The sequence below is a fragment of the Hemibagrus wyckioides genome, linkage group LG27, assembly GCF_019097595.1.
Source record: "Hemibagrus wyckioides isolate EC202008001 linkage group LG27, SWU_Hwy_1.0, whole genome shotgun sequence".
NCBI classification, from domain to species: Eukaryota; Metazoa; Chordata; class Actinopteri; order Siluriformes; family Bagridae; genus Hemibagrus; species Hemibagrus wyckioides.
The window spans coordinates 527501-547500 of NC_080736.1; the positions used below are offsets into that span (position 1 = coordinate 527501).

At 43.2% G+C, this 20000-nt stretch overlaps 2 protein-coding genes across 6 annotated transcripts in view; both read left to right on the top strand.

Moving 5' to 3' along the window:
• The first annotated feature begins 3580 nt into the window (after nt 1-3580).
• dync1li2 (dynein, cytoplasmic 1, light intermediate chain 2) lies at nt 3581-14494 on the top strand. 2 transcript variants are annotated; one of them, XM_058381912.1, is made up of 13 exons: nt 3581-3732; nt 4671-4744; nt 4834-4950; nt 5380-5610; nt 6808-6974; nt 8195-8288; nt 8386-8521; nt 8654-8765; nt 8888-8947; nt 9072-9113; nt 9714-9831; nt 10124-10249; nt 10718-14494. In XM_058381912.1, exons 1-13 carry the CDS (start codon nt 3635-3637, stop codon nt 10825-10827), a joined length of 1485 nt encoding a protein of 494 aa, XP_058237895.1. In that variant the 5' UTR covers nt 3581-3634; the 3' UTR covers nt 10828-14494. The 2 variants fall into 2 exon arrangements, with proteins under 2 accessions (XP_058237895.1, XP_058237896.1); XM_058381913.1 differs by having other exon boundaries at nt 10723-14494.
• A 2575-nt stretch (nt 14495-17069) lies between these two features.
• Nucleotides 17070-20000, top strand: part of cmtm4 (CKLF-like MARVEL transmembrane domain containing 4) — a 33339-nt gene continuing 30408 nt past the window's right edge. Inside the window, exons 1-3 of one of the 4 annotated variants that reach the window (XM_058381734.1) lie at nt 17075-17383; nt 17437-17811; nt 18387-18619. In XM_058381734.1, the coding sequence (XP_058237717.1) occupies nt 18434-18619 (186 nt within the window). In that variant the 5' untranslated portion in view covers nt 17075-17383; nt 17437-17811; nt 18387-18433. Of the gene's footprint in view, nt 17812-18386; nt 18620-20000 lie in introns of all 4 variants that reach the window. The other 3 variants (XM_058381735.1, XM_058381736.1, XM_058381733.1) reach the window with 3 other exon arrangements.

Here is a 20000-nt window from a genome sequence, read left to right on the forward strand (position 1 = left end):
CTCCTCCTCCTCCTCCTCCTCCTCCTCATCCTCCTCCTCCTCCTCCTCATCATCCTCATCATCCTCATCATCCTCCTCCTCCTCCTCCTCATCCTCCTCATCATCCTCCTCCTCCTCCTCCTCCTCCTCATCATCATCCTCATCATCCTCATCCTCCTCCTCCTCCTCCTCCTCCTCATCATCCTCCTCCTCCTCCTCCTCCTCCTCCTCCTCATCATCATCCTCATATTTTTTGGTTTATTTGAAGATTTAAACCTCAGTGTAGTGAAACAGAATAATTTTAGAGTCTAACAGAAAGAGTTGATTCTCTCCTGTGATTCGTTTCATTTCAGATCTGATTCAACTCAAAATTTCTGAACAGCATCAGTCATTATTATTATTATTATTATTATTATTATTATTATTGTTATTAGTAACAAGGAGATAAGTTACAGTCTGTTCAGAAGTGTGAAACTCTCCTATCTACATCAACGGGTCTGAAGTAGAGCATGTCTCCAGCTTTAAGTTCCTGGGCATCCACATCTCTGAGGATCAGTCTTGGCATCTGGACACCTCGACTCTGGTTCAGAAGGCGTAACAGCGTCTTTACTTCCCGAGAAGACTAAAAAAAAAGTTCACCTATCCCCCAAGATCCTGACCAACTTTTACCGCTGCATTATTGAGAGCATCTTGACAAGCTCCATCACAGTGTGGTACAGCAGCTCCACAGTGTGTGAAAAGATAGCACTGTAAAGGGTGATGAAAACTGACCAACCCGTCATCGGTACCCAACTACCTGCCATTGAGTCTCTTCACCACAGTAGATGTCTGTGCAGAGCACACCAAATCATCAAGGACTCCCACAAACTTCCTTCCATCCAGGAGGAGATACAGATCCATCCACACCAGAACCAGCAGGTCCAGGGCCAAGGTTCAGGTTCAGGTTCATGGCCAATAAATCTACTGACCTCTACACACTACACACTCAGGTCTCACTACACTTCACCACCTTGCAGTTCTGCTCCACTCTGTACATTCTGCTACATCTTCTCAGTGTAATATAATTATAATGTACATATTGTTAATTTCATAAATTACACCGAGTTTATCTATCTATCTATCTATCTATCTATCTATCTATCTATCTATCTATCTATCTATCTATCTATCTATCTATCTATATGGAGTGTAATGTGTGTCCAAATGAAAAGGGAGAAGTAAATGATTATAACTGATATAAAGTATCAGTCTAAACTTCCTGTTTTCTATCGTTCAGTTAACATTAACCTTATCTATTCTTCTTTTTCTTATAATTATTAGTAGTATTATTTGTGTGTGTGTGTGTGTGTATGTGCAGTATAGTGTAGACACACACCAGTACACATCACACACTCACACACACACCATATGGAGCCAGTCACACTGCCCCACCCTGTACTTTTCCAACTGCCCCGCCCCACACTGGTGTGTGTGTGTGTGTGTGTGTGTGTGTGAGGGGCAGATGGACAGCAGGGAGCAGCAGTGTGATCTGTGTTATTATCACAGCAGGAGGGTTTTATTTCCACAAGCTGCAGAATGAAACAGTGACGTAAATCAAACCGAAATGAAATGAAATGAAAAATGAAATGAAATGAAATGAAACAAATGAAAATGAAATGAAACCTCGGTGTTTTTACACTCAACACTTTTACTTTCATGTAGAAATGAATATCTGTCGAATAAAAATATATAAGAATATGTTTATATTATTAATACACACAGTGTTTTAAGTATAAATTAAAAGAGGCCTATATTAAGAAGCAGTGTGTGGGGGATGACGGGGCTTTTCCTCCTGCAGTAGCGCAGCTGGTCCAGCAGGGGGCAGTGACAGTGACTCAGTAACAGTGTGTTAGGTGTCTGTAGTGTAATCACTGACCTGTACTGAAGAGTCAGGAATACACTGCTGCTTTACTGAGACACAACTCCTTCTACAAATTCAGCTTATCTCTTTATAAAAATGTAAACTTTATTCTGCAGAATGTTTTAGTCTGCATTCGGTCATAAACAGTCCGTTCAGCTCTGGAAGTTCTCTATAAAAACAACACACATTGCCTAAAAGATATTTAAAATAGTTTATAGATTATATAAAGTAACTGTGACGAATGAAAACACAAACTCAAACAAAACCACTCCACTGAAATTTTTTATTTTATTTTATTTATTTTTTATTGAAATAACTTGAAACAATACAACATAGAGTACATTAAATACAGTTAAACAACAACAATAACAACAAAAAAACATTAATTACAACAAATCAGACACAAAGGACAAAGAATTATAAATAATATGGCAGTCCAAGTAAAGGTAAAAGACACGAGAGGAAAGTTATGATATAAAACAGTGGGAAAGATGTAGCAAGAGATATATTTACTTCAATTAAAAACAGTGTCATAGAAATGTAGAAGTCTATTCTTCTTCTTATAAAATCGAATTAGTTTAAGAGAATTAAAAAGTCAGGGCATTTCCATTATGAAAAGGGGGAAATTCAATTCTTCCTTTCAAATTCTTTGTTTATGTATAAAGAATTTTGCATTTAAGACAAAATAATTAACTACAAATTCAAGAGGTTTATTTTCCGAATTCTCATAATAAAAAATTATGTCTTTAATACTAAAGGAGTGAGATACATTGAGGTGGTCCAAGAGGTGGCATTTTAGGAGACTTAAGAATCTTTTTGTTTTCTCACACTCAAAGAACAAATATATCAAAGATTCATCTACTGTATCACAGAAAGAACATTTATTATCTACCTCCAAATATCCAGATAAAACAGAGTTTACAGGGTAAATCTTGTGGAGAATCTTAAAGTGAACATCTTTTATTTTGTTAGAAATGCAGTATTTATTAGGCATAAGCCAGGCTTTATGCCAGTTAATATCTTGAATATAAGATCTCCAATAAAATTTCCCTCTCGGAGTAATTCTTCTTTGAGTTTGAAAAATCCGGCGAATGTGTTTATTATTGCATTTCCTATCTGTTATATCAATATCATCTAAAAGTAATTTAGATTGTCTGATCTCGTTTGAACCAAAGGTTCCACCCCACTGAAATTAACCCATTTCCGATATTAGGATGACGTCATCGCCGCTACCTATTCTAACCGCCAGGTGGCGCGCTTTAACTAAATGACATCATTCGAGCCAACGCGGACTGAGCCGTCCTTTCGATCGCCGCCTCATAATGACCAAATATATCACACAAATTAAAACCGCTGTGGTTGTCCGGTTGGGATTCTGTAAAAAATTAAAATACACGTATAAAATGGATTGATCGAGAGTTTACGCATTTATTAGCTATTCTAAAAACAAAAATGTTGATTTTTAATAGTTGGGTCCTTCAAACAAAACCGGGGCACCACGTTTCCCAGTGGAGCTCTTTCTTTCCCCACCCGTATTCCTACAAATTCTGCCTTTCGCGGTGGGATTGGCTTGAAAGTTCCGGCTCGCGCGCTATCCAAATCCGCGCCCCGTCTATGAGTGATGTATACAGTAGCCAATCGCATCGCCCGAAGAGGGATTTTAAGTAACCAATCCCAGAAGAGGAGGGCGTGGTTATTCAGAATGCGGGTGCGGGAAAATGCCGCCTCCCTTTGTGGTTAGGGTTGAGATACAAGATGGCTCCGGTGTTGGAGAAGAAGCTGCTGGGTGCAGCCGGGACAGAAGGACACACCATGGACACCAGCGCCGAGGAGGAGGAAGGACAGAACCTCTGGTAAAGTCTCCCTTTTACCTGCTCAGGAATTCAGTACAACTTCCGCGCCTGAAGACACGATTTTAGCTGCAGGGTTGATGAAGTTGCTTTGTCACTGCCGGTCGCTTCAATACACACACACACACACACACACACACACACACACACACACACACACACACACACACCCTCTTTATTTACTCCTCGTTTTATTCAACACTAGTCATATATGCAGATTTTGAAGCATCCGAGTGTGTGTGTTTGTGTGTTTGTGTGTGTGTGTTTGTGTGTGTGTGTGTGTGTTTGTGTGTGTGTGTTTGTTTGTTTGTTTATTTGTGTGTGTGTGTGTGTGTTTGTTTGTTTGTTTATTTGTGTGTGTGTGTGTTTGTTTGTTTGTTTGTGTGTGTGTGTGTGTGTGTGTGTGTGTTACACCCTTTCCCTCAGTACTGTCAATAGCGTGACCGAGATTTGGACAAACATGACAGTAATCATATTAAATGTATCGTGTTTGTGTCACTTTCTGTTGGTTTAATTGTAATTATTAATAATTATTTAAACTTGTTTTATAAAGTTTTAGGTGTTTTCTGAGACATGAGAGGAAATAACTTCACATCCGCAGCATCTGAAATAATCTGGACTTTAGATTTATAAGTTTTATTTCTTTATTTTATACTGTGATTAAAGTCTTTGAGGTTTATTGCAGTTTATTTGAGTTTGAGTTTTATCACACACACACACACACAATCATCAACTGCTTCATCTTGTGGTGTGTAAACAGGTGAGGTATCAAGTATCTCATCGTGTGTGTGTCTGAGACGGTGTCCTGAAGTTGTACAGAGCCTCACAGTGTGTGTATCTGAGACAGAGATCTCTAATCATATCAGTACCAGGTGTAAATAAGACTTCTAGAGGATTTCCAGTTGGTGATGTAATAATTCGACTTCCTGTTTCTGTCACAGGTCTTCGATCCTCAGCGAGGTGTCGACACGGTCCAGTACCAAACTGCCCTCCGGGAGGAACATCCTACTTTTCGGTGCGTCCATCTTCACCCCTCCTACTCTGAGCTTTATTATTATGGTTCCTGTTCCTGTGATCTGATGAACATCGCTCTCTCACACGCAGGTGACGACGGATCGGGGAAAACCACGCTGATGACCAAACTCCAAGGGGTGGAACACAATAAGAAGGGCAGAGGACTCGAGTACCTGTACCTGAACGTCCACGATGAAGACAGAGATGGTAAAGCATGCAGGGGCGGGGCACAAGAATGGGGAAACATGGGGTTTAAGATGGGGTGAGGAGATGTGGGGAAAGGGTAGGTGAAGGAGGAGTGCAGGTTGAGGATGGAGATAAGATGAGGATGATTCGAGGAGAGGGTGTGGTGTGCGTGAAGTGGGAGGTGGGGTGAGGTAGGGGTGGGTGGGGTGAAATGTGGGGGTGATTAAGCAGATGGACTGAAGCGAGGCAGGAAGGAGTGAAGATGGAGTCTAAAGGGTGATCATGTGACTCACTAGGGCTGTGTTGGGAACGTTGTTGGGAACGTTGTTGGGAACGTTGTTGGGAACGTTGTTGAGAACGTTGTTGAGAACGCTGTTGGGAATGGCAGGATCACCCTGCTTCGTGTTTGTTTCCACCCTGATAGATTCCTGTGTGTTTCCTGTGTTGCAGACGTGACGCGCTGTAACGTGTGGATTCTGGATGGAGATGTTTATCACAAAGGCCTGCTGAAGTTTGCTGTGTCCTCCAAGTCTCTGAAGGACAGTGTGGCCGTGTTTGTGGTGGACATGTCCAGACCCTGGTCTATCATGGAGTCTCTGCAGAAGTGGACGAGTGTTCTGAGAGAACACGTGGACAAGCTGAAGATCTCCCCTGAGGACATGAGGGACATGGAGCAGAGGAGTGAGTTATTATTGTTATGTTGTTGTTTATAGAGTTAAACCTGAGTTGATTCTGTATATGAGTGTGTGAGAGAGAGAGAGAGAGAGAGAGAGCGCGAGCGCCTTCGTAGCTCTGTTATTCCCTCACATATTGTTACAGTTTTTTGTCTGAAACTGCAGATAGTCTGAGTAAGATAACACGTGTGTGTGTGTGTGTGTGTGTGTGTGTGTTTAAGTTCCTAATCATTCAACTACTTGGTGCAGAAACAGAAAAGCTCAAATGTACACAATTTTGTGTTTAATCCACGGTGAGAGCTGTAGGAGGGTTTGGGCACTGTGTGATTTATTTTATGTGAAGTGTGTGTGTGTGTGTGTGTGTGTGTGTTTCAGTGATGTAGCTCAGGGCAGCAGTGTGTTTAACACCCCCTCATCCACTTCCCCTATTCACTTCCCCTTGGTTGAGTCAGCTTGTCTATGGTCAGTGTTGGTTTCAGTGAAGTGTGTAAAAGGAAGATGAAAGACGAGTCCAGTTACTCCAGGAGAGCAGCTTTACCTAGAAGCCTTTGCTGCAGATGGAGATGTTTGTATATCAGTTGTTTAACAGCTTCATACTCAGGCTGTGATGTGAGTGTGTCAGTGTAGAGCGAGTCTCATGGTCAGCCTTGTGACCTTTAATAAATAAAAGTTTTATTATTAGTGTGTTTGGATCGGTTTATTTTTGCCTGCAGACAAAACTGCTGTTATTTTCTCAGAGTGTGTTATGGTACAGGAGCAGAACAGATGAAAACAGACTTTATACAGCTTAGAGTCTTATAATCATATATCCTCCAGACATGGTGTGTGTGGCAATAATAATAATGTTAGTTGAAATCTAGCTCCTTGCAAGTCACCTGTAAAGTTGTCTGAATGGTTTTGCAGAAGGTGTGTGTGTGTGTGTGTGTGTGTGTGTGTGTGTGCGCGCACAGAGTCTCCTGTTAAAACTCCAGTAATTGAATTAATAGGCTCTGTAGCAGTGTATAACTGGGTCATGTGACTAAAATAAGATTAGGATATGAACACACCTGAGTGAACACCTGCTCTGTTTACCTGTGGTTAATTTTCTGAACAGATGTGAATGTTTTTGTGTTTTAAACCTCAGAGCTGTTTACAACTCTAGGTTTTTGTGACATGCTGACTTAACCCCCCTTAACTGTGTGTGTGTGTGTGTGTGTGTGGTTAGTGGTGAGAGCGTTTCAGGAGTATGGGGAACCCGAGGAGGCGACTCCATCCTCCCCTCAGAGACGAAGTGCTCCTGTAGGAGGCGATGATGAGTCAGTGCTGCTGCCACTGGGAGAAAATGTCCTCACACACAACCTGGGAATCCCCGTGCTGATCGTCTGCTCCAAGGTACTGACATCAGAGCATCCATTCTCCATCTGCACCCATATCATCTCCTACCAGCCTACACACTCTGTCCTCTCTCTGTCCCCGTGGCGTCCTCTCTCTGTCCCCTCCCTCCCCGCGGCGTCCTCTCTCCGTCCCCGCGGCGTCCCCTCTCCGTCCCCGCGGCGTCCCCTCTCCGTCCCCGCGGCGTCCCCTCTCCGTCCCCGCGGCGTCCCCTCTCCGTCCCCGCGGCGTCCCCTCTCCGTCCCCGCGGCGTCCCCTCTCCGTCCTTTCATCCTGTTTGTTGTCTGTATTTATTCTGTGTGTTTATTGTTGTCTGTTTGAAATCCTTTGTTCAGTTAGTGTAGTGTTCAGTGATGGAGCTGCTCAGATGTTCCACCAGGTGTGTTTGACCTCACAGCCCTCCTCATTGCCCTGACTGACCCCCCCACCCCCCCGAGCCCTCCTCATCGCCCTGACTGACCCCCCCCAGCCCTCCTCATCGCCCTGACTGACCCCCCAGCCCTCCTCATCGCCCTGACTGACCCCCAGCCCTCCTCATCACCCTGACTGACCCCCCCCAGCCCTCCTCATCGCCCTGACTTACCCCCCCCCAGCCCTCCTCATCACCCTGACTGACCCCCCCCAGCCCTCCTCATCGCCCTGACTGACACTGATATCAGCACAGTTAGTCATAGAATAATAAAGCAGGGTTAAGAGTGAACACTTGTGTGTTTGTGGTCTGAACAAAAGACTTATCACACATTCCTGTAAAATTCTCAGACTCATGGAGGTGTGTGTGTGTGTGTGTGTGTGTGTGTGTGAGAGAGAGAGTTAGTGAATGTGTGTGTGTGTGTAGAAACCGTGAGAACCGGAGAAACACATTTTAAAAAATGACAGAGGTTACAGATTACATCTTCAAATGTTTTGTTGTTGAGCAGAAAGTTCATCTTCAGATCTCAGGACTGTGGAATCATCTCTGGATTTTTAGCTAGATTAATTTTTTTCCTTTCCTTTAATGTAATATTTCTTTCCTTCTGTATCATTTTTGTGTATATTTATATACACATTTATTTGTATATTTTTGTGTATATTCTTTTTTTTTCAGATGGAGGGATGAGGATGAATAAAAGCAGTATTTTTATTTTTAGTTATTTTATGAGAGTATCTTATGAAAGAACAGCTGACTTCAAAATATCTAATGACTTCTGTGTGTGTGTGTGTTTGTGTGTGTGTGTGTGTAGTGTGATGCTGTGACTGTGTTGGAGAAAGATCATGACTACAGAGAGGAACATTTTGACTTTATTCAGTCACACCTCAGGAGATTCTGCCTGCAGTGTATCCTCTACACCAACTGTGTGTTAGTGTTAGTGCAAAGAACACACAGTTGTGTGTGTGTGTGTGCGTGTGTTCTTTCCTTAACCGTGTCCCTCAGATGGAGCTGCTCTGATCTACACTTCTGTAAAAGAGGAGAAGAACCTGGACCTTCTGTACAAGTACATGGTGCACAAACTGTATGACTTCCACTTCACCTCGCCGGCCTTAGTGGTGGAGAAAGACGCTGTGTTCATGTGAGTCACGTGCAGGAACATATATATGTATACACACACATACACATTTATTAAATATATGTATTGTATGTACGTGTATGAACTGGGGACAGAGCTGATTGATCAGTTTTTGTTCAATTGAATTGTGTCCAGTCCGTCCGGTTGGGACAACGAGAAGAAAATCTGCATCTTACATGAAAACTTCACCACCGTCCGGCCTGAAGATCCGTTTGAGGATTTCATCATCAAGCCGCCAGTACGCAAGGTGAGACACACACACACACACACACACACACACACACACAGTGATGTTTGATATAAACAGATATCTACATTTATTATTAAATCCTTGTTTTTTTTCCCCTACTTTGTGTTTGTAATGCCCAGTTAGTCCATGATAAGGAGATAAATGCTGAAGATGAGCAGGTCTTCCTCATGAAGCAGCAGGTTTGTTATATTAAAGTGAAAAATGATCGGTCAGTAAATCAGCGTTCCTCTCTGATAAAGGTAGTAAAAGTAGCTAGTGTGTGTTTAATAATGATAATAATAATGTGTGTTTTTGATCCTGCAGACTTTGTTAGCCAAGCAGCCGGCCACTCCATCACGAGCGACAGTAAGTGACATCACTTCCTGTTAGTACATTCTGTCTGCTTCATACATCTGAATAAATCTCAGGTTTCTTTCTGACTCTGAATGGAGGATCAGGAGCTGCCCTCACCATCTCAGGATGTTTACTAGATCATTTATTTGCGTCTGCTTTAAAAAGGTTTAAGTTTTTCATACGTTGTTTATTTACAGTTTTTATAGTTCAGCTGTTATCTCCAGAACAGATTTCTGTAGCACTAAAGCTCTGTCCTTCAGCTCAGTGAATCATTTCAGAGGAACACACAGTGCAGCCCTAAACACACAGCATGCTTCACTTCCTGTCTGCGGGTCCAGTCAGAATCCAGTCGCTTTCTCACTGCGCTCAGATCAGCCAGGGTTTTTCCTGATCCAATCAAATTTCTCCAGATAAAACCTAAGCCCCGCCCACCCAGTTCCATATTTTGGAATAAAATGGGCTCGTCTTTTCACGTCGGCCTTTTGGTCTTCACTCATACACCTATACAGTGTTCAGTGTGTTAGTGTTTATAGTAGGTATAACTGTTTATAACTTTAACACAATGTTTAAAACACGCTTTTAGTTACAGTTTCAAAACCGTGTGTGTGTTAGGAATCTCCTGCACGGACAGCGTCTGGTTCTCCTCGGCCCACTGTACGCACCGGACCCACCAACGTAGCGAGCGTGTCTCCCATGACCACCGTAAAGAAACCCGACCCCAACTTGAAAGGTGAGCCGGCTGCTGCGCCTTAGCCACTTAACAACATACATGTTACACACACCTGTATAATGACCTGTGTGTGCATGCGTGCACTATTATCACGAGTGTGTGTTCATAGTAGAGGGTTTGTGTGTATGTGGAACACACTCGTGTCTGGTGTTACACAATAACATCTCATTTCTGCTGCTCCATATGTCCCTGTTTTTTATTATTATTATTATTATTATTATTATTATTATTATTTAAAGTACCTGTCTGCAGATATATGTGTGTGTGTGTGTGTGTGTGTGTGTGTGTCCAGGTGCTGCTGCAAATGAGGGTGTTTTGGCGAACTTCTTTAACAGTTTGTTGAGTAAAAAGACCGGAGCTCCTGGAAGTCCGGGAACAGCGGGAACAGCAGTGCAGCCGGGATCAGCCAAGAAAACAGGTACGCACACACACACACACACACACACACACACACACACACACACACACACACATGTATGTTTAATGTCAAGAATTCAAACCAATGAGAAATTATGTAAATTTATAAGTGTATTTATTTCTGATTTTTATTTTATTGGTTTCAGTTTTTAATAAACATATTTCATGCTGATGCTACAGGAGATTACTGTTCTCTGTCTCTCCCTGTCTCTCTCTCTCTGTCCCTCTCTCTCTCTCTCTCTCTCCCTCTCTCTGTCCCTCTCTCTCCCTCTCTCTGTCCCTCTCTCTCTCTCTCTCTCTCTCTCTCCCTCTCTCTGTCTCTCTCTCTGTCCCTCTCTCTCTCTCTTTCTGTCCCTCTCTCTCTGTCTCTCTCTCTCTGTCCCTCTCTCTCTTTCTGTCCCTCTCTCTCTTTCTGTCCCTCTCTCTCTCTCTCTCTCTCTCTCTCTCTCTCTCTCTCTCTCTCTCGAAGGGCAGAAGCCGGCTCTGAGTGATGTTCAAGCTGAACTGGCACGCATGACGCACAAATCTGACTCCACTGTCACGGCCAATCACAGCACAGCGCCAGAGAACGAGGCGTAAACACACCACAGACACACACACACACACACTCTCTCTCTCTCTCAGACGTTCTCTGGAAAACCTGAACATAAAACAAATTATGAATATAATGACCAAATTCCTGCACTGTGTGTGTGTGTGTGTGTGAGAGAGAAATTGGAGCTGATTAGATTTATTTGAATATAAATTTCAAACTTTATTGTTAATATTTGGTGACCTTTAAACAGCAATGCACGTCCATTCAGAGCGTGCGTGTGCGCGTGTGTGCGTGTGCGCGTGTGTGTGTGTGCGTGTGTGTGTGTGTGTGCGTGCGTGTGCGTGCGTGCGTGTGCGTGCGTGCGCGTGCGTGCGTGTGTGCGCGTGTGTGCGCGTGTGTGCGTGTGCGTGCGTGTGCGTGTGTGCGTGTGTGCGTGCGCGTGTGTGCGTGTGTGTTGTACTCCACACACTCATGTTCCTGCAAACATGCTGCTGTTTCTCGTTCTGCTTTACCTGATGATGGAAACATGAAAGAGGAGAAGAGAAAGACGGAGTGTTTAAAGAGTTAAATAGAGGCGATGTCCGTCAGAGTGGACGAACGTAAGCATGGACGTAGTGACCATGCTGAACTGGTGTATTTATGTAAAAAGGAAAGAGGAGGTTGAGAGCTTTCTCTGGCGTAACACCGCTGACCGCACGACACTAATCCGATGCCTTCTTTGCGTAACCGATTCTGTAAATATGAACACGATAGTATTTGCTACGGTCTGATGAATTTTTTTGTATAAAGTTCAAGTTTATAAAGAAGTCCTTCAGATTTAGACTAAAGTGTTGGCATGGACATGGAGCTTCTTTACTTTCTGCTTCTCTTTATGTTTTTTCTTTTTTTTTCTCCCAAAGTGCCTGTTGTAGAGGAAATGCACTGTAGCACTGTCGGTCACTTCCCTTTTCCTGATAATTTATTTTTATTATTTTTTGCGCGTTTCAGCTCTTACAGGTGTCCGTCCTGACCTCGAGCCGGCCATCACACCCCATCAGTCTTTAACACGCTGGGTGTGTTTCAGTGCTGATCTCATGCTCTCCTTCACTTCCTCTCAGTCTCACCTGTGTTTAGGTCTCACTCGCTGGGTCCACTCTGGGTCCACTCTGGGTCCACTCTGGGTCCATCACAGCACACAGCAGACCTGTCCAGGGTGCCAATATTTTTATTTTATTTGCAGTACAGATTATTATTATTATTATTATTATTATTATTGTTAGTGAGCACGGTTTATCTTTGTCAGGTTCCAGCATCATCCAGTGAAATACAATCGATTATAAACATCACATTAATGATCAGTGCAGTGAGAGAAACACTCTCTCTCTCTCTCTCTCTCTGTCTCTCTCTCTGTCTCTCTCTCTGTCTCTGTCTCTGTCTCTCTCTCTCTCTCTCTCTCTCTCTCTGTTTCTGGCTCTCTCTCTCTCTCTCTGTCTCTCTCTCTCTGTTTCTGTCTCTCTCTCTGTCTCTGTTTCTGGCTCTCTCTCTCTGTCTCTCTGTTTCTGTCTCTCTGTTTCTGTCTCTCTCTGTTTCTGTCTCTCTGTCTCTCTCTCTCTGTTTCTGTCTCTCTGTCTCTCTCTCTCTGTTTCTGTCTCTCTGTCTCTCTCTCTGTCTCTCTCTGTCTCTCTCTTTTTCTGTCTCTCTGTCTCTCTCTCTGTCTCTGTCTCTCTTTACGTGTGTTCAAGGAAGCAGGGTTTCTATGGAAACGCACCCGTCTCTCTCTCTGTTTTCCGGAGAGTTAAATCCTGATGTTAATCCACTGGAACTCTGGAATCTGCTGCTGTGTTTTTAGAACAAGATTTATTCCGTCAGTCAGTTCCACCGGAATCTCGTGGCATGATTTGAAACATTTCATCGCTCTCAGTTTTTACTGACTCTGTGTGATCGGACCTGATTAGACATTTTTGAGGTTAGTGCTGCAGTGCATTCTGGGTAATTTTTTGCTCTGCAGTGACATTGACCAGAAGAGCTCTTAAACTGGCACCTGATGATGATGATGATGATGATGATGATGAAGGTGATGGTTTATTATGGTTATTATTCTTTAGGGGAAGTGGACGAGGGAGTGTGAAGAGCAGTACTGAAACACAGCCACATTTCAAATGATTTCAGTTTAAAATGTTTTCTCTTTCCACTCTCGATGAAAACGTCGTCTCCATTCTGATTTGTACAAATAGGAAAAAAAAAGAAGTTAAATATTAATAATCTGAACTGAAAGTGAGCGTGAAACATTCCTCATCACTCCACACCAGCTCCGGGTCGGGAAAAACATTCATGATGCTTCCGTTTTCTATTTTTGTTCTGATCTCTGCTGATCCTGCGTCCGATCCAATTCATGTAGATTAAACACGGGGTTTATTTCTGAGAATAGAACAAAATTCAGGAGGTGAGAATCAGAAGGTCTGAGAAGAAGCGTGAGGGAGGAGAGAGAAGCCTACAGAGAAAAAAAACAAAGGAAAATTGGATCCAAAGATGGTGTCAGTGTGTGTCTGTGTCTGTCAGTATGTGTGTGTCTCTGTGTGTGTGTCTCTGTGTGTGTGTCTCTGTGTGTGTGTCTCTGTGTGTGTGTGTCTCTGTGTGTGTGTGTCTCTGTGTGTGTGTGTCTCTGTGTGTCAGTGTGTGTGTCAGTGTGTGTGTGTCAGTATGTGTCAGTGTGTCAGTGTCTGTCTCTGTGTGTCTGTGTGTGTCAGTGTGTGTGTGTGTGTGTGTGTGTGTCTGTCAGTATGTGTGTGTCTCTGTGTGTGTGTGTGTCTGTGTGTGTGTGTGTCTGTGTGTGTGTGTGTCTGTGTGTGTGTGTGTCTGTGTGTGTGTGTCTCTGTGTGTGTGTGTCTCTGTGTGTGTGTGTCTCTGTGTGTGTCTCAGTGTGTGTCTCAGTGTGTGTGTGTGTGTGTGTCTGTCAGTATGTGTGTGTGTGTCTCTGTGTGTGTGTCAGTATGTGTCAGTGTGTCAGTGTCTGTCTCTGTGTGTCTGTGTGTGTCAGTGTCTCAGTGTGTGTCTCAGTGTGTGTGTGTGTGTGTGTCTCAGTGTCTGTGTCTCAGTGTCTGTGTCTCAGTGTGTGTGTCTCAGTGTGTGTGTCTCAGTGTGTGTGTGTGTGTGTGTCAGTGTGTGTGTGTCAGTGTGTGTGTGTGTCAGTGTGTGTGTGTGTCAGTGTGTGTGTGTGTCAGTGTGTGTGTGTGTCAGTGTGTGTGTGTGTCAGTGTGTGTGTGTGTCAGTGTCTGTGTGTGTCAGTGTCTGTGTGTGTGTCTGTGTGTGTCAGTGTGTGTGTGTGTGTGTGTGTCAGTGTGTGTGTGTGTCAGTGTGTGTGTCAGTGTGTGTGTGTCTGTGTGTGTGTGTCTGTGTGTCTGTGTGTGTGTGTCAGTGTGTGTGTCAGTGTGTGTGTCAGTGTGTGTGTGTAAGTCATGGTCGCCTCCTAAACCCTTCCCAGGTGGTGTTTCATGTCAGTGTTCTTTCACCTGGTGAACTCATCATTCCAGCTCTCGTATGCTGTCTCTCTTTTCACTCGTCTTTCTCACTGCCTTCGTTTCCACGTCCTCAGAAGGGGGGGGGGGCTGTTAGCTTTGTCTCTTTAAGGGAAAAGACCACAAGATGTGCAGAGTCTACCTTTTAATTCTGGAATTCATTTTGCATGATTATTATTATTATTGTTATTATTATTATTATTATTATTATTATTATTTGTATAAAAAAAGAATGAAGATGGATATTTGTCTTTTTTTTTTTTTTGCTGAAGCACACATTCTGGACTAATTCACATGTTAGTTGTTAAAGCACTTCTAATAAAACCACATGAATATTAAACTCCAGTGAAAGTGCAGCCATCTGTCAGTATGTCGCCTTCATCCACCTCACCGCTGACCTGCTGACCACGTCTCCACACGGAGAAACACCAGGGTTCAGGTTCTCCCAGGAGATCTGAACCGCCGCTGGGCTTCCAGCTGGACACAGGGACTTGATTGATGATGATGAAAATGATGGACACTCTGCTCTGTTTTTTTGCTGAATTTACTCACATTTATCATCTCTGTTGATGGAAAAGATGAATTGTGTAAGTCCGATGTTGTGCAGCGAGATCAGGCTTCCTTTTGTTTTATTTTTATTTTTTTTATACAATGAGCTTTGTATATAAATGGACCTCTGTGAATAAAAGTGTTGGGTGTGTAAGACACGTCAGATAGAGCAGGATTTTTTTATTCTCGGAGTTTAAGAGGCCGTGTAATGTGTAAGTGAAGCACTTCCCCTCGTCAGCAGCAAACAGAACGAGTCCAGTCTCCTGTATGAACGGGTTTTCACGTTTTCTCTCTCTGTGTATTAAATGCGCGTGACTGTACGCCTTTTTCCTGATGCAGTATAACGGTTCCTCAGAGTCGCTCGCTTTTCTGCCAATAAAGCAAAAGGAAACAGCTTCAATAAATCATCCAGACTCCACTGCTGTCTCTCTGCTCCTCATTCTCAGTCTCTTCTAGAGATTTCTCTCAAAAGGTGAGAGTTTAGAGATTCTCATTGCTGTGTCTAATGGAAGGAGTCTCCAGTATGAGGAGACGTGTACCGGGAGTGAGGAGAAGAGCGCTCTCCTCACCGATGTTCCACAGACGTTTCACAACACTGTAACTACAAACAGATAAAAAGTGTACTTGTTCAGTTGCTGTGGTGTGAGAGGAATAAAACACTAGAGAAAAGTGACTCTGCTTCATCACACCTCCAAATCACGCAGCGGTTTAACGTCACAAGTCAATTTTCTCTGAGCGGATGTCTGCAGAAGAACTTCAGACAAAGAAACTTTTCCAATGTTTCAGTTTGAAGAGCTGTGAAATAAAAAAAAAGTGAAGTTTTACCTCAATGTGAAGAGTTTATGATAAAATCTTCCCTTTGTGTAGCAGGAGGAAGCTGATGATGAAGAATCGTATCCAAAAGTGTCTCACTTGATTGTTTTTTAAGTTAAAGTAAATGTTCTGAACGTGAGAGCTGTTTATTTCACCCTGATTTCACTGATGATGAAGATGATGAAGATCATGGCTGCTGTGATTATTTTGTGAAGATGTTTTGGAGGTTTGAGAAGAAGCTGGAGAAGTCCATCAGGAGGAGACTCAGCTCTCTCACCATCTCTACAGCTGCTCGAGAAATCTGAAGAGAAAACCCGTGTCTAATAATGAAGTTTATTGGTGTGATTAAACTTGAGCACTGGTTAATAACTGGATCACTAACCAGATAACCAACCGACTGCTTATTGATTACAGATAATTAATGGTTTTAATCTCATCATTAGTCAGACTCTGTTCTGTGTGATGTAAAGGAAAACCTGAGTTTATTTTAAAGCTAATTAAAAGCCACTCGTCCTTGTTAGAAGATTGTTACATATTATTTTTCTATTATAAATAATAATTTTTTACCTGCTGATATGATGTAATGAAACAGAAATAGTGTTTTCAATAAAAATAAATAAATAATGTGTCTGCTTATTAATTATTTATTTACAGTAAGGTGGATGATTAAGTGATGAAGACGGTCAAGTGAGGGTTTTGAACTCCAATCTGGCAACCCGAGTCTGTGTTTACATTAGCAACAGGCAAGCCGCCATTTTCTACAACAAAGCGCTCGAAGCTGCCGTTATGACGTCATCGGTGCCACGACCAGTCAAATTCACACTTCCTTCCTTGTATGCAAATGAGTTATTACACGCGAAAGCAACGACGAAATCGATTGGCTCCAGAAAATCTCTCTGACCAATTGTGTAGCGCGGATGGGTGTCTGATGTCCCCCGGGTCCACAAGCTCGTCGAGTTACTTCCTCCCTGCTTTGCTCCTGTAGATAAACCAATATAAAGAGAAAGGTCTGTTTTATCTCCTGACTTTTAATCTGAGGATGGACTTTTAGTATTTGTAGTTCAAGTCTAAAACTAAATAAATAAACTACAGCCAACTGTCATGAAAACAACATTATTTATATTTATAATAATACAATGACTTATTATTGTTAAAGACACAAAATGTTGAATATAAAACTGGAGAAGTATGAAATAAAGATCAAACTGATCAAAACTGGTGTTTAAGTATAAGTAAAATATTTAAAATGAGGGAAAAAATATTATTTCAAATCCTACCAGAATTTCTCTGAAATGTTTAAAAGTTAATGAAAATAACTTAAAACACGCAACATGGCAACCTACGTCAGTGTATTAAAAGAGGCAGGTTACACACACACACATACACACACACACTCTCTCTCTCTCTCTCTCTCTCTCTCTCTCTCTCTCTCTCTCTCTCTCTCTCTCTCTCACACACACACACACACACACACACACACACACACTCCGGCCTTCTGGCGTCTTCACGCTCCCTGAAGCTCGCTGAGTTTTTACACACGGTGTGTTTTTTGGATTTTGTTTGGTTTCCGGTTTTGTGAGGAGTTTTTCCGGGACTGCGGCGCGCGTGAGCATTGTGCAGGGCGGAGACACAACAACAACAACAACACCGACAACAACACCGACATCTCCATCAGCAGCATCAGAGTCAGAAGCCCTTCCCTTCAGAGAGTCGTGGGTCGGAGAGTCGTGTGTCTGAGAGTCGTGTGTCGGAGAGTCAGAGAGTCGTGGGTCGGAGAGTCGTGTGTCTGAGAGTCAGAGAGTCGTGTGTCTGAGAGTCGGAGAGTCGTGGGTCGGAGAGTCGTGTGTCTGAGAGTCAGAGAGTCGTGTGTCTGAGAGTCGGAGAGTCGTGTGTCTGAGAGTCAGAGAGTCGTGTGTCTGAGAGTCAGAGAGTCGTGGGTCGGAGAGTCGTGTGTCTGAGAGTCAGAGAGTCGTGTGTCTGAGAGTCGGAGAGTCGTGGGTCGGAGAGTTTGAGCCATGCCACAGACTGAGGGACAGAAACCAGACTTCAGTCTGCACAATTCTGGGGAAAAACACTAACATGAAGCTGAAATTTCGACTCCAGGAGCTTCAGAGGAACTGAGAACATCTCCAGCTTGTTTCATTTCCACTCAGCTGCAGCTACAGAGTCCAGGTAGAGTCTGTTATCTCCTTCATCTCCATCTGTCTCTGATTCAATCTTCACTCCATCTCTAATCCACACTCACTCCATCCCTCTATCTAAAACTCCATCTAGACTTTCTTCCACCTGTTAGAGTTTCAGCTTCATCTCTCCATCTTTCTCCTCACTGCTCTAACTGAATCTCCAGATTTTTATTTACTACACACACACACACACACACAGAAGTTTGTAGAGTTGTTTGTCAAAGTCAAAGAAGCTTTATTGTCACTTCAGCCATATATATCAGATGCAGTACACAGTGAAGTGAAACAACGTTCCTCCTGGACCAGAGGTGCTACACAGAACACAGACAAAGTACAGAGACGCAGACAAACATAGAGCTATAACATAGAGATAAAACTAAACTATACTTAAGGTGCAGTCTTTAAACTAGACATACAGCAGAAGTGTACAGGATGACGAGACAGGACAGTGCAGATAAACAACATGTAGACCGACTCTGTGTAAAAGAACAGTGTAGACACTGAGAGCAGATAATAAAGTTAACATGTAAACAGGATCAATATAAAGTGTAATGTGTCCCTCAGCCCGAGTCTCTGGTCATCGGTGAAGAGCCCCTGGGTGGTGTGTGAGGATGAGGAGCAGCGAGGAGGCGGAAGGGTTCGACGGCGAGGCCTCCAACACGGCAATGGTGTCGGGAGCCAGCAGTCCGTATCAGCCCACTACAGAGCCAGTCCTCTCCCGGAGTGTGTTCAGGAGCATGAGCTGGAACCCACACTACCTCACATCACAACTCGGCATCCTGAAGATCATCGAAACGGTGAGTCCACGGGTCAGGAGAATAATTACGCTCTCATAAACTTCATTTTATCTCCACTTCACTGGGAAAAGGAGCTTAAAACAGCAGTGCAGTTAAAAGTCTCCGATTCTGCATGTTCCCGCTTTAAGTTAAGGCAGTTAGTCTTTCATTCTGTACTGGAGCTTTGAGTCGAACAACAAATCACAGACACTGAGGTTATAAATTACTTTCAAACATTAAGTCTAAATAAACTCTAAACTCTAAGCTGTGATGTCTGATGGCATCCATCTCAGATAATCAAAATCACCTTTAATTCTTGGTATCACCCCACCCTCATGCTCCGCCCTCATGCCCCGCCCTCATACCCAGGTTAAAGTGTAAAGGTTAGAAATGGAGTTTTATTTACAGATAATTATTAAATCACTAAAATTTATTTTGTACAGGAATGAGAGATAAAACTAATCTTTTAGCAAAATACTGAATGAAGCCACAGGGCAGTGAGACAGACATCAGGACAGAGAGGCAGACATTAAGGCAGTGAGACAGAAGGGAGGCGCCCTACATATACTGCATTTTTGTATGTCTGCTCCTCCACCAAAAGTTATAAAAAAAAAAAGAGCAGAAACAAACACACACACACACACACACACACACACACACACACACACGTCAGCTTCTGGAGTGTGCTGACTCAGCTCAGGGTGAAGAACTGCATCCCAACAGGAAACTCCATGAAACTGAGGAAGTCATTAAATAGAAGACAGACAGAGCCGAGACGCAGCAGGAAGCTTCAGATCAGAGGAGAGACGTCTCTGAATCTCACTCCTCTCATTTAAACCTCCAGCTTTGTTTATTACACACACACACACACACACACTCTGCAGTAAACACCAGCACATGAACTTTTCTCTCTCTCAGAGACCTGGCTTCTGTCTGTAACATGATGGTCAGGTTCTACACCTCTTATGATTTCGGTTCTTTAATCTGTTGGGTATCTGCTTTAGCTACATTGTGGGTGGAGTCTCAGGAGACTTAGAGGTCTGTCAGTTAAAAGGGTGTCTGTATTAGCAAATTAGGCCACACCCACTGGTCTGTTATAATGACGGGAAGTGAGGACAGAACGGAGGATTTGTGTTGCTGTAGAAATTTATTCATGGTTTGAGGAAACGTTGCTCAGTAGAGTGTACTACAGGAGGGAACGCCTGGCTCTGGTCTTATCACGCAGAAGGTCAGCAGAAGGACGGAGAGGTTTGAAGTTTACACCACAGACTCCAGAGTCCCATTTCAGACATGTGATGACGTGATGAAGACGTGATGTGATGAAGATGTGATGATGTGATGGAAGATGTGATGAAGACGTGATGTGATGAAGACGTTATGGAAGACATGATGAAGTGATATG

What these genes read in the sequence shown, in the direction of transcription:
- dync1li2 (XM_058381912.1), top strand. Translation starts at nt 3,635, where the DNA reads ATGGCTCCGGTGTTGGAGAAGAAGCTGCTGGGTGCAGCCGGGACAGAA. An exon ending in TGCTGATCGTCTGCTCCAAG is followed by an intron (nt 6,975 to 8,194) that starts GTACTGACATCA and finishes GTGTGTGTGTAG; the next exon opens with TGTGATGCTGTGACTGTGTT. An exon ending in TCAAGCCGCCAGTACGCAAG is followed by an intron (nt 8,766 to 8,887) that starts GTGAGACACACA and finishes TGTAATGCCCAG; the next exon opens with TTAGTCCATGATAAGGAGAT.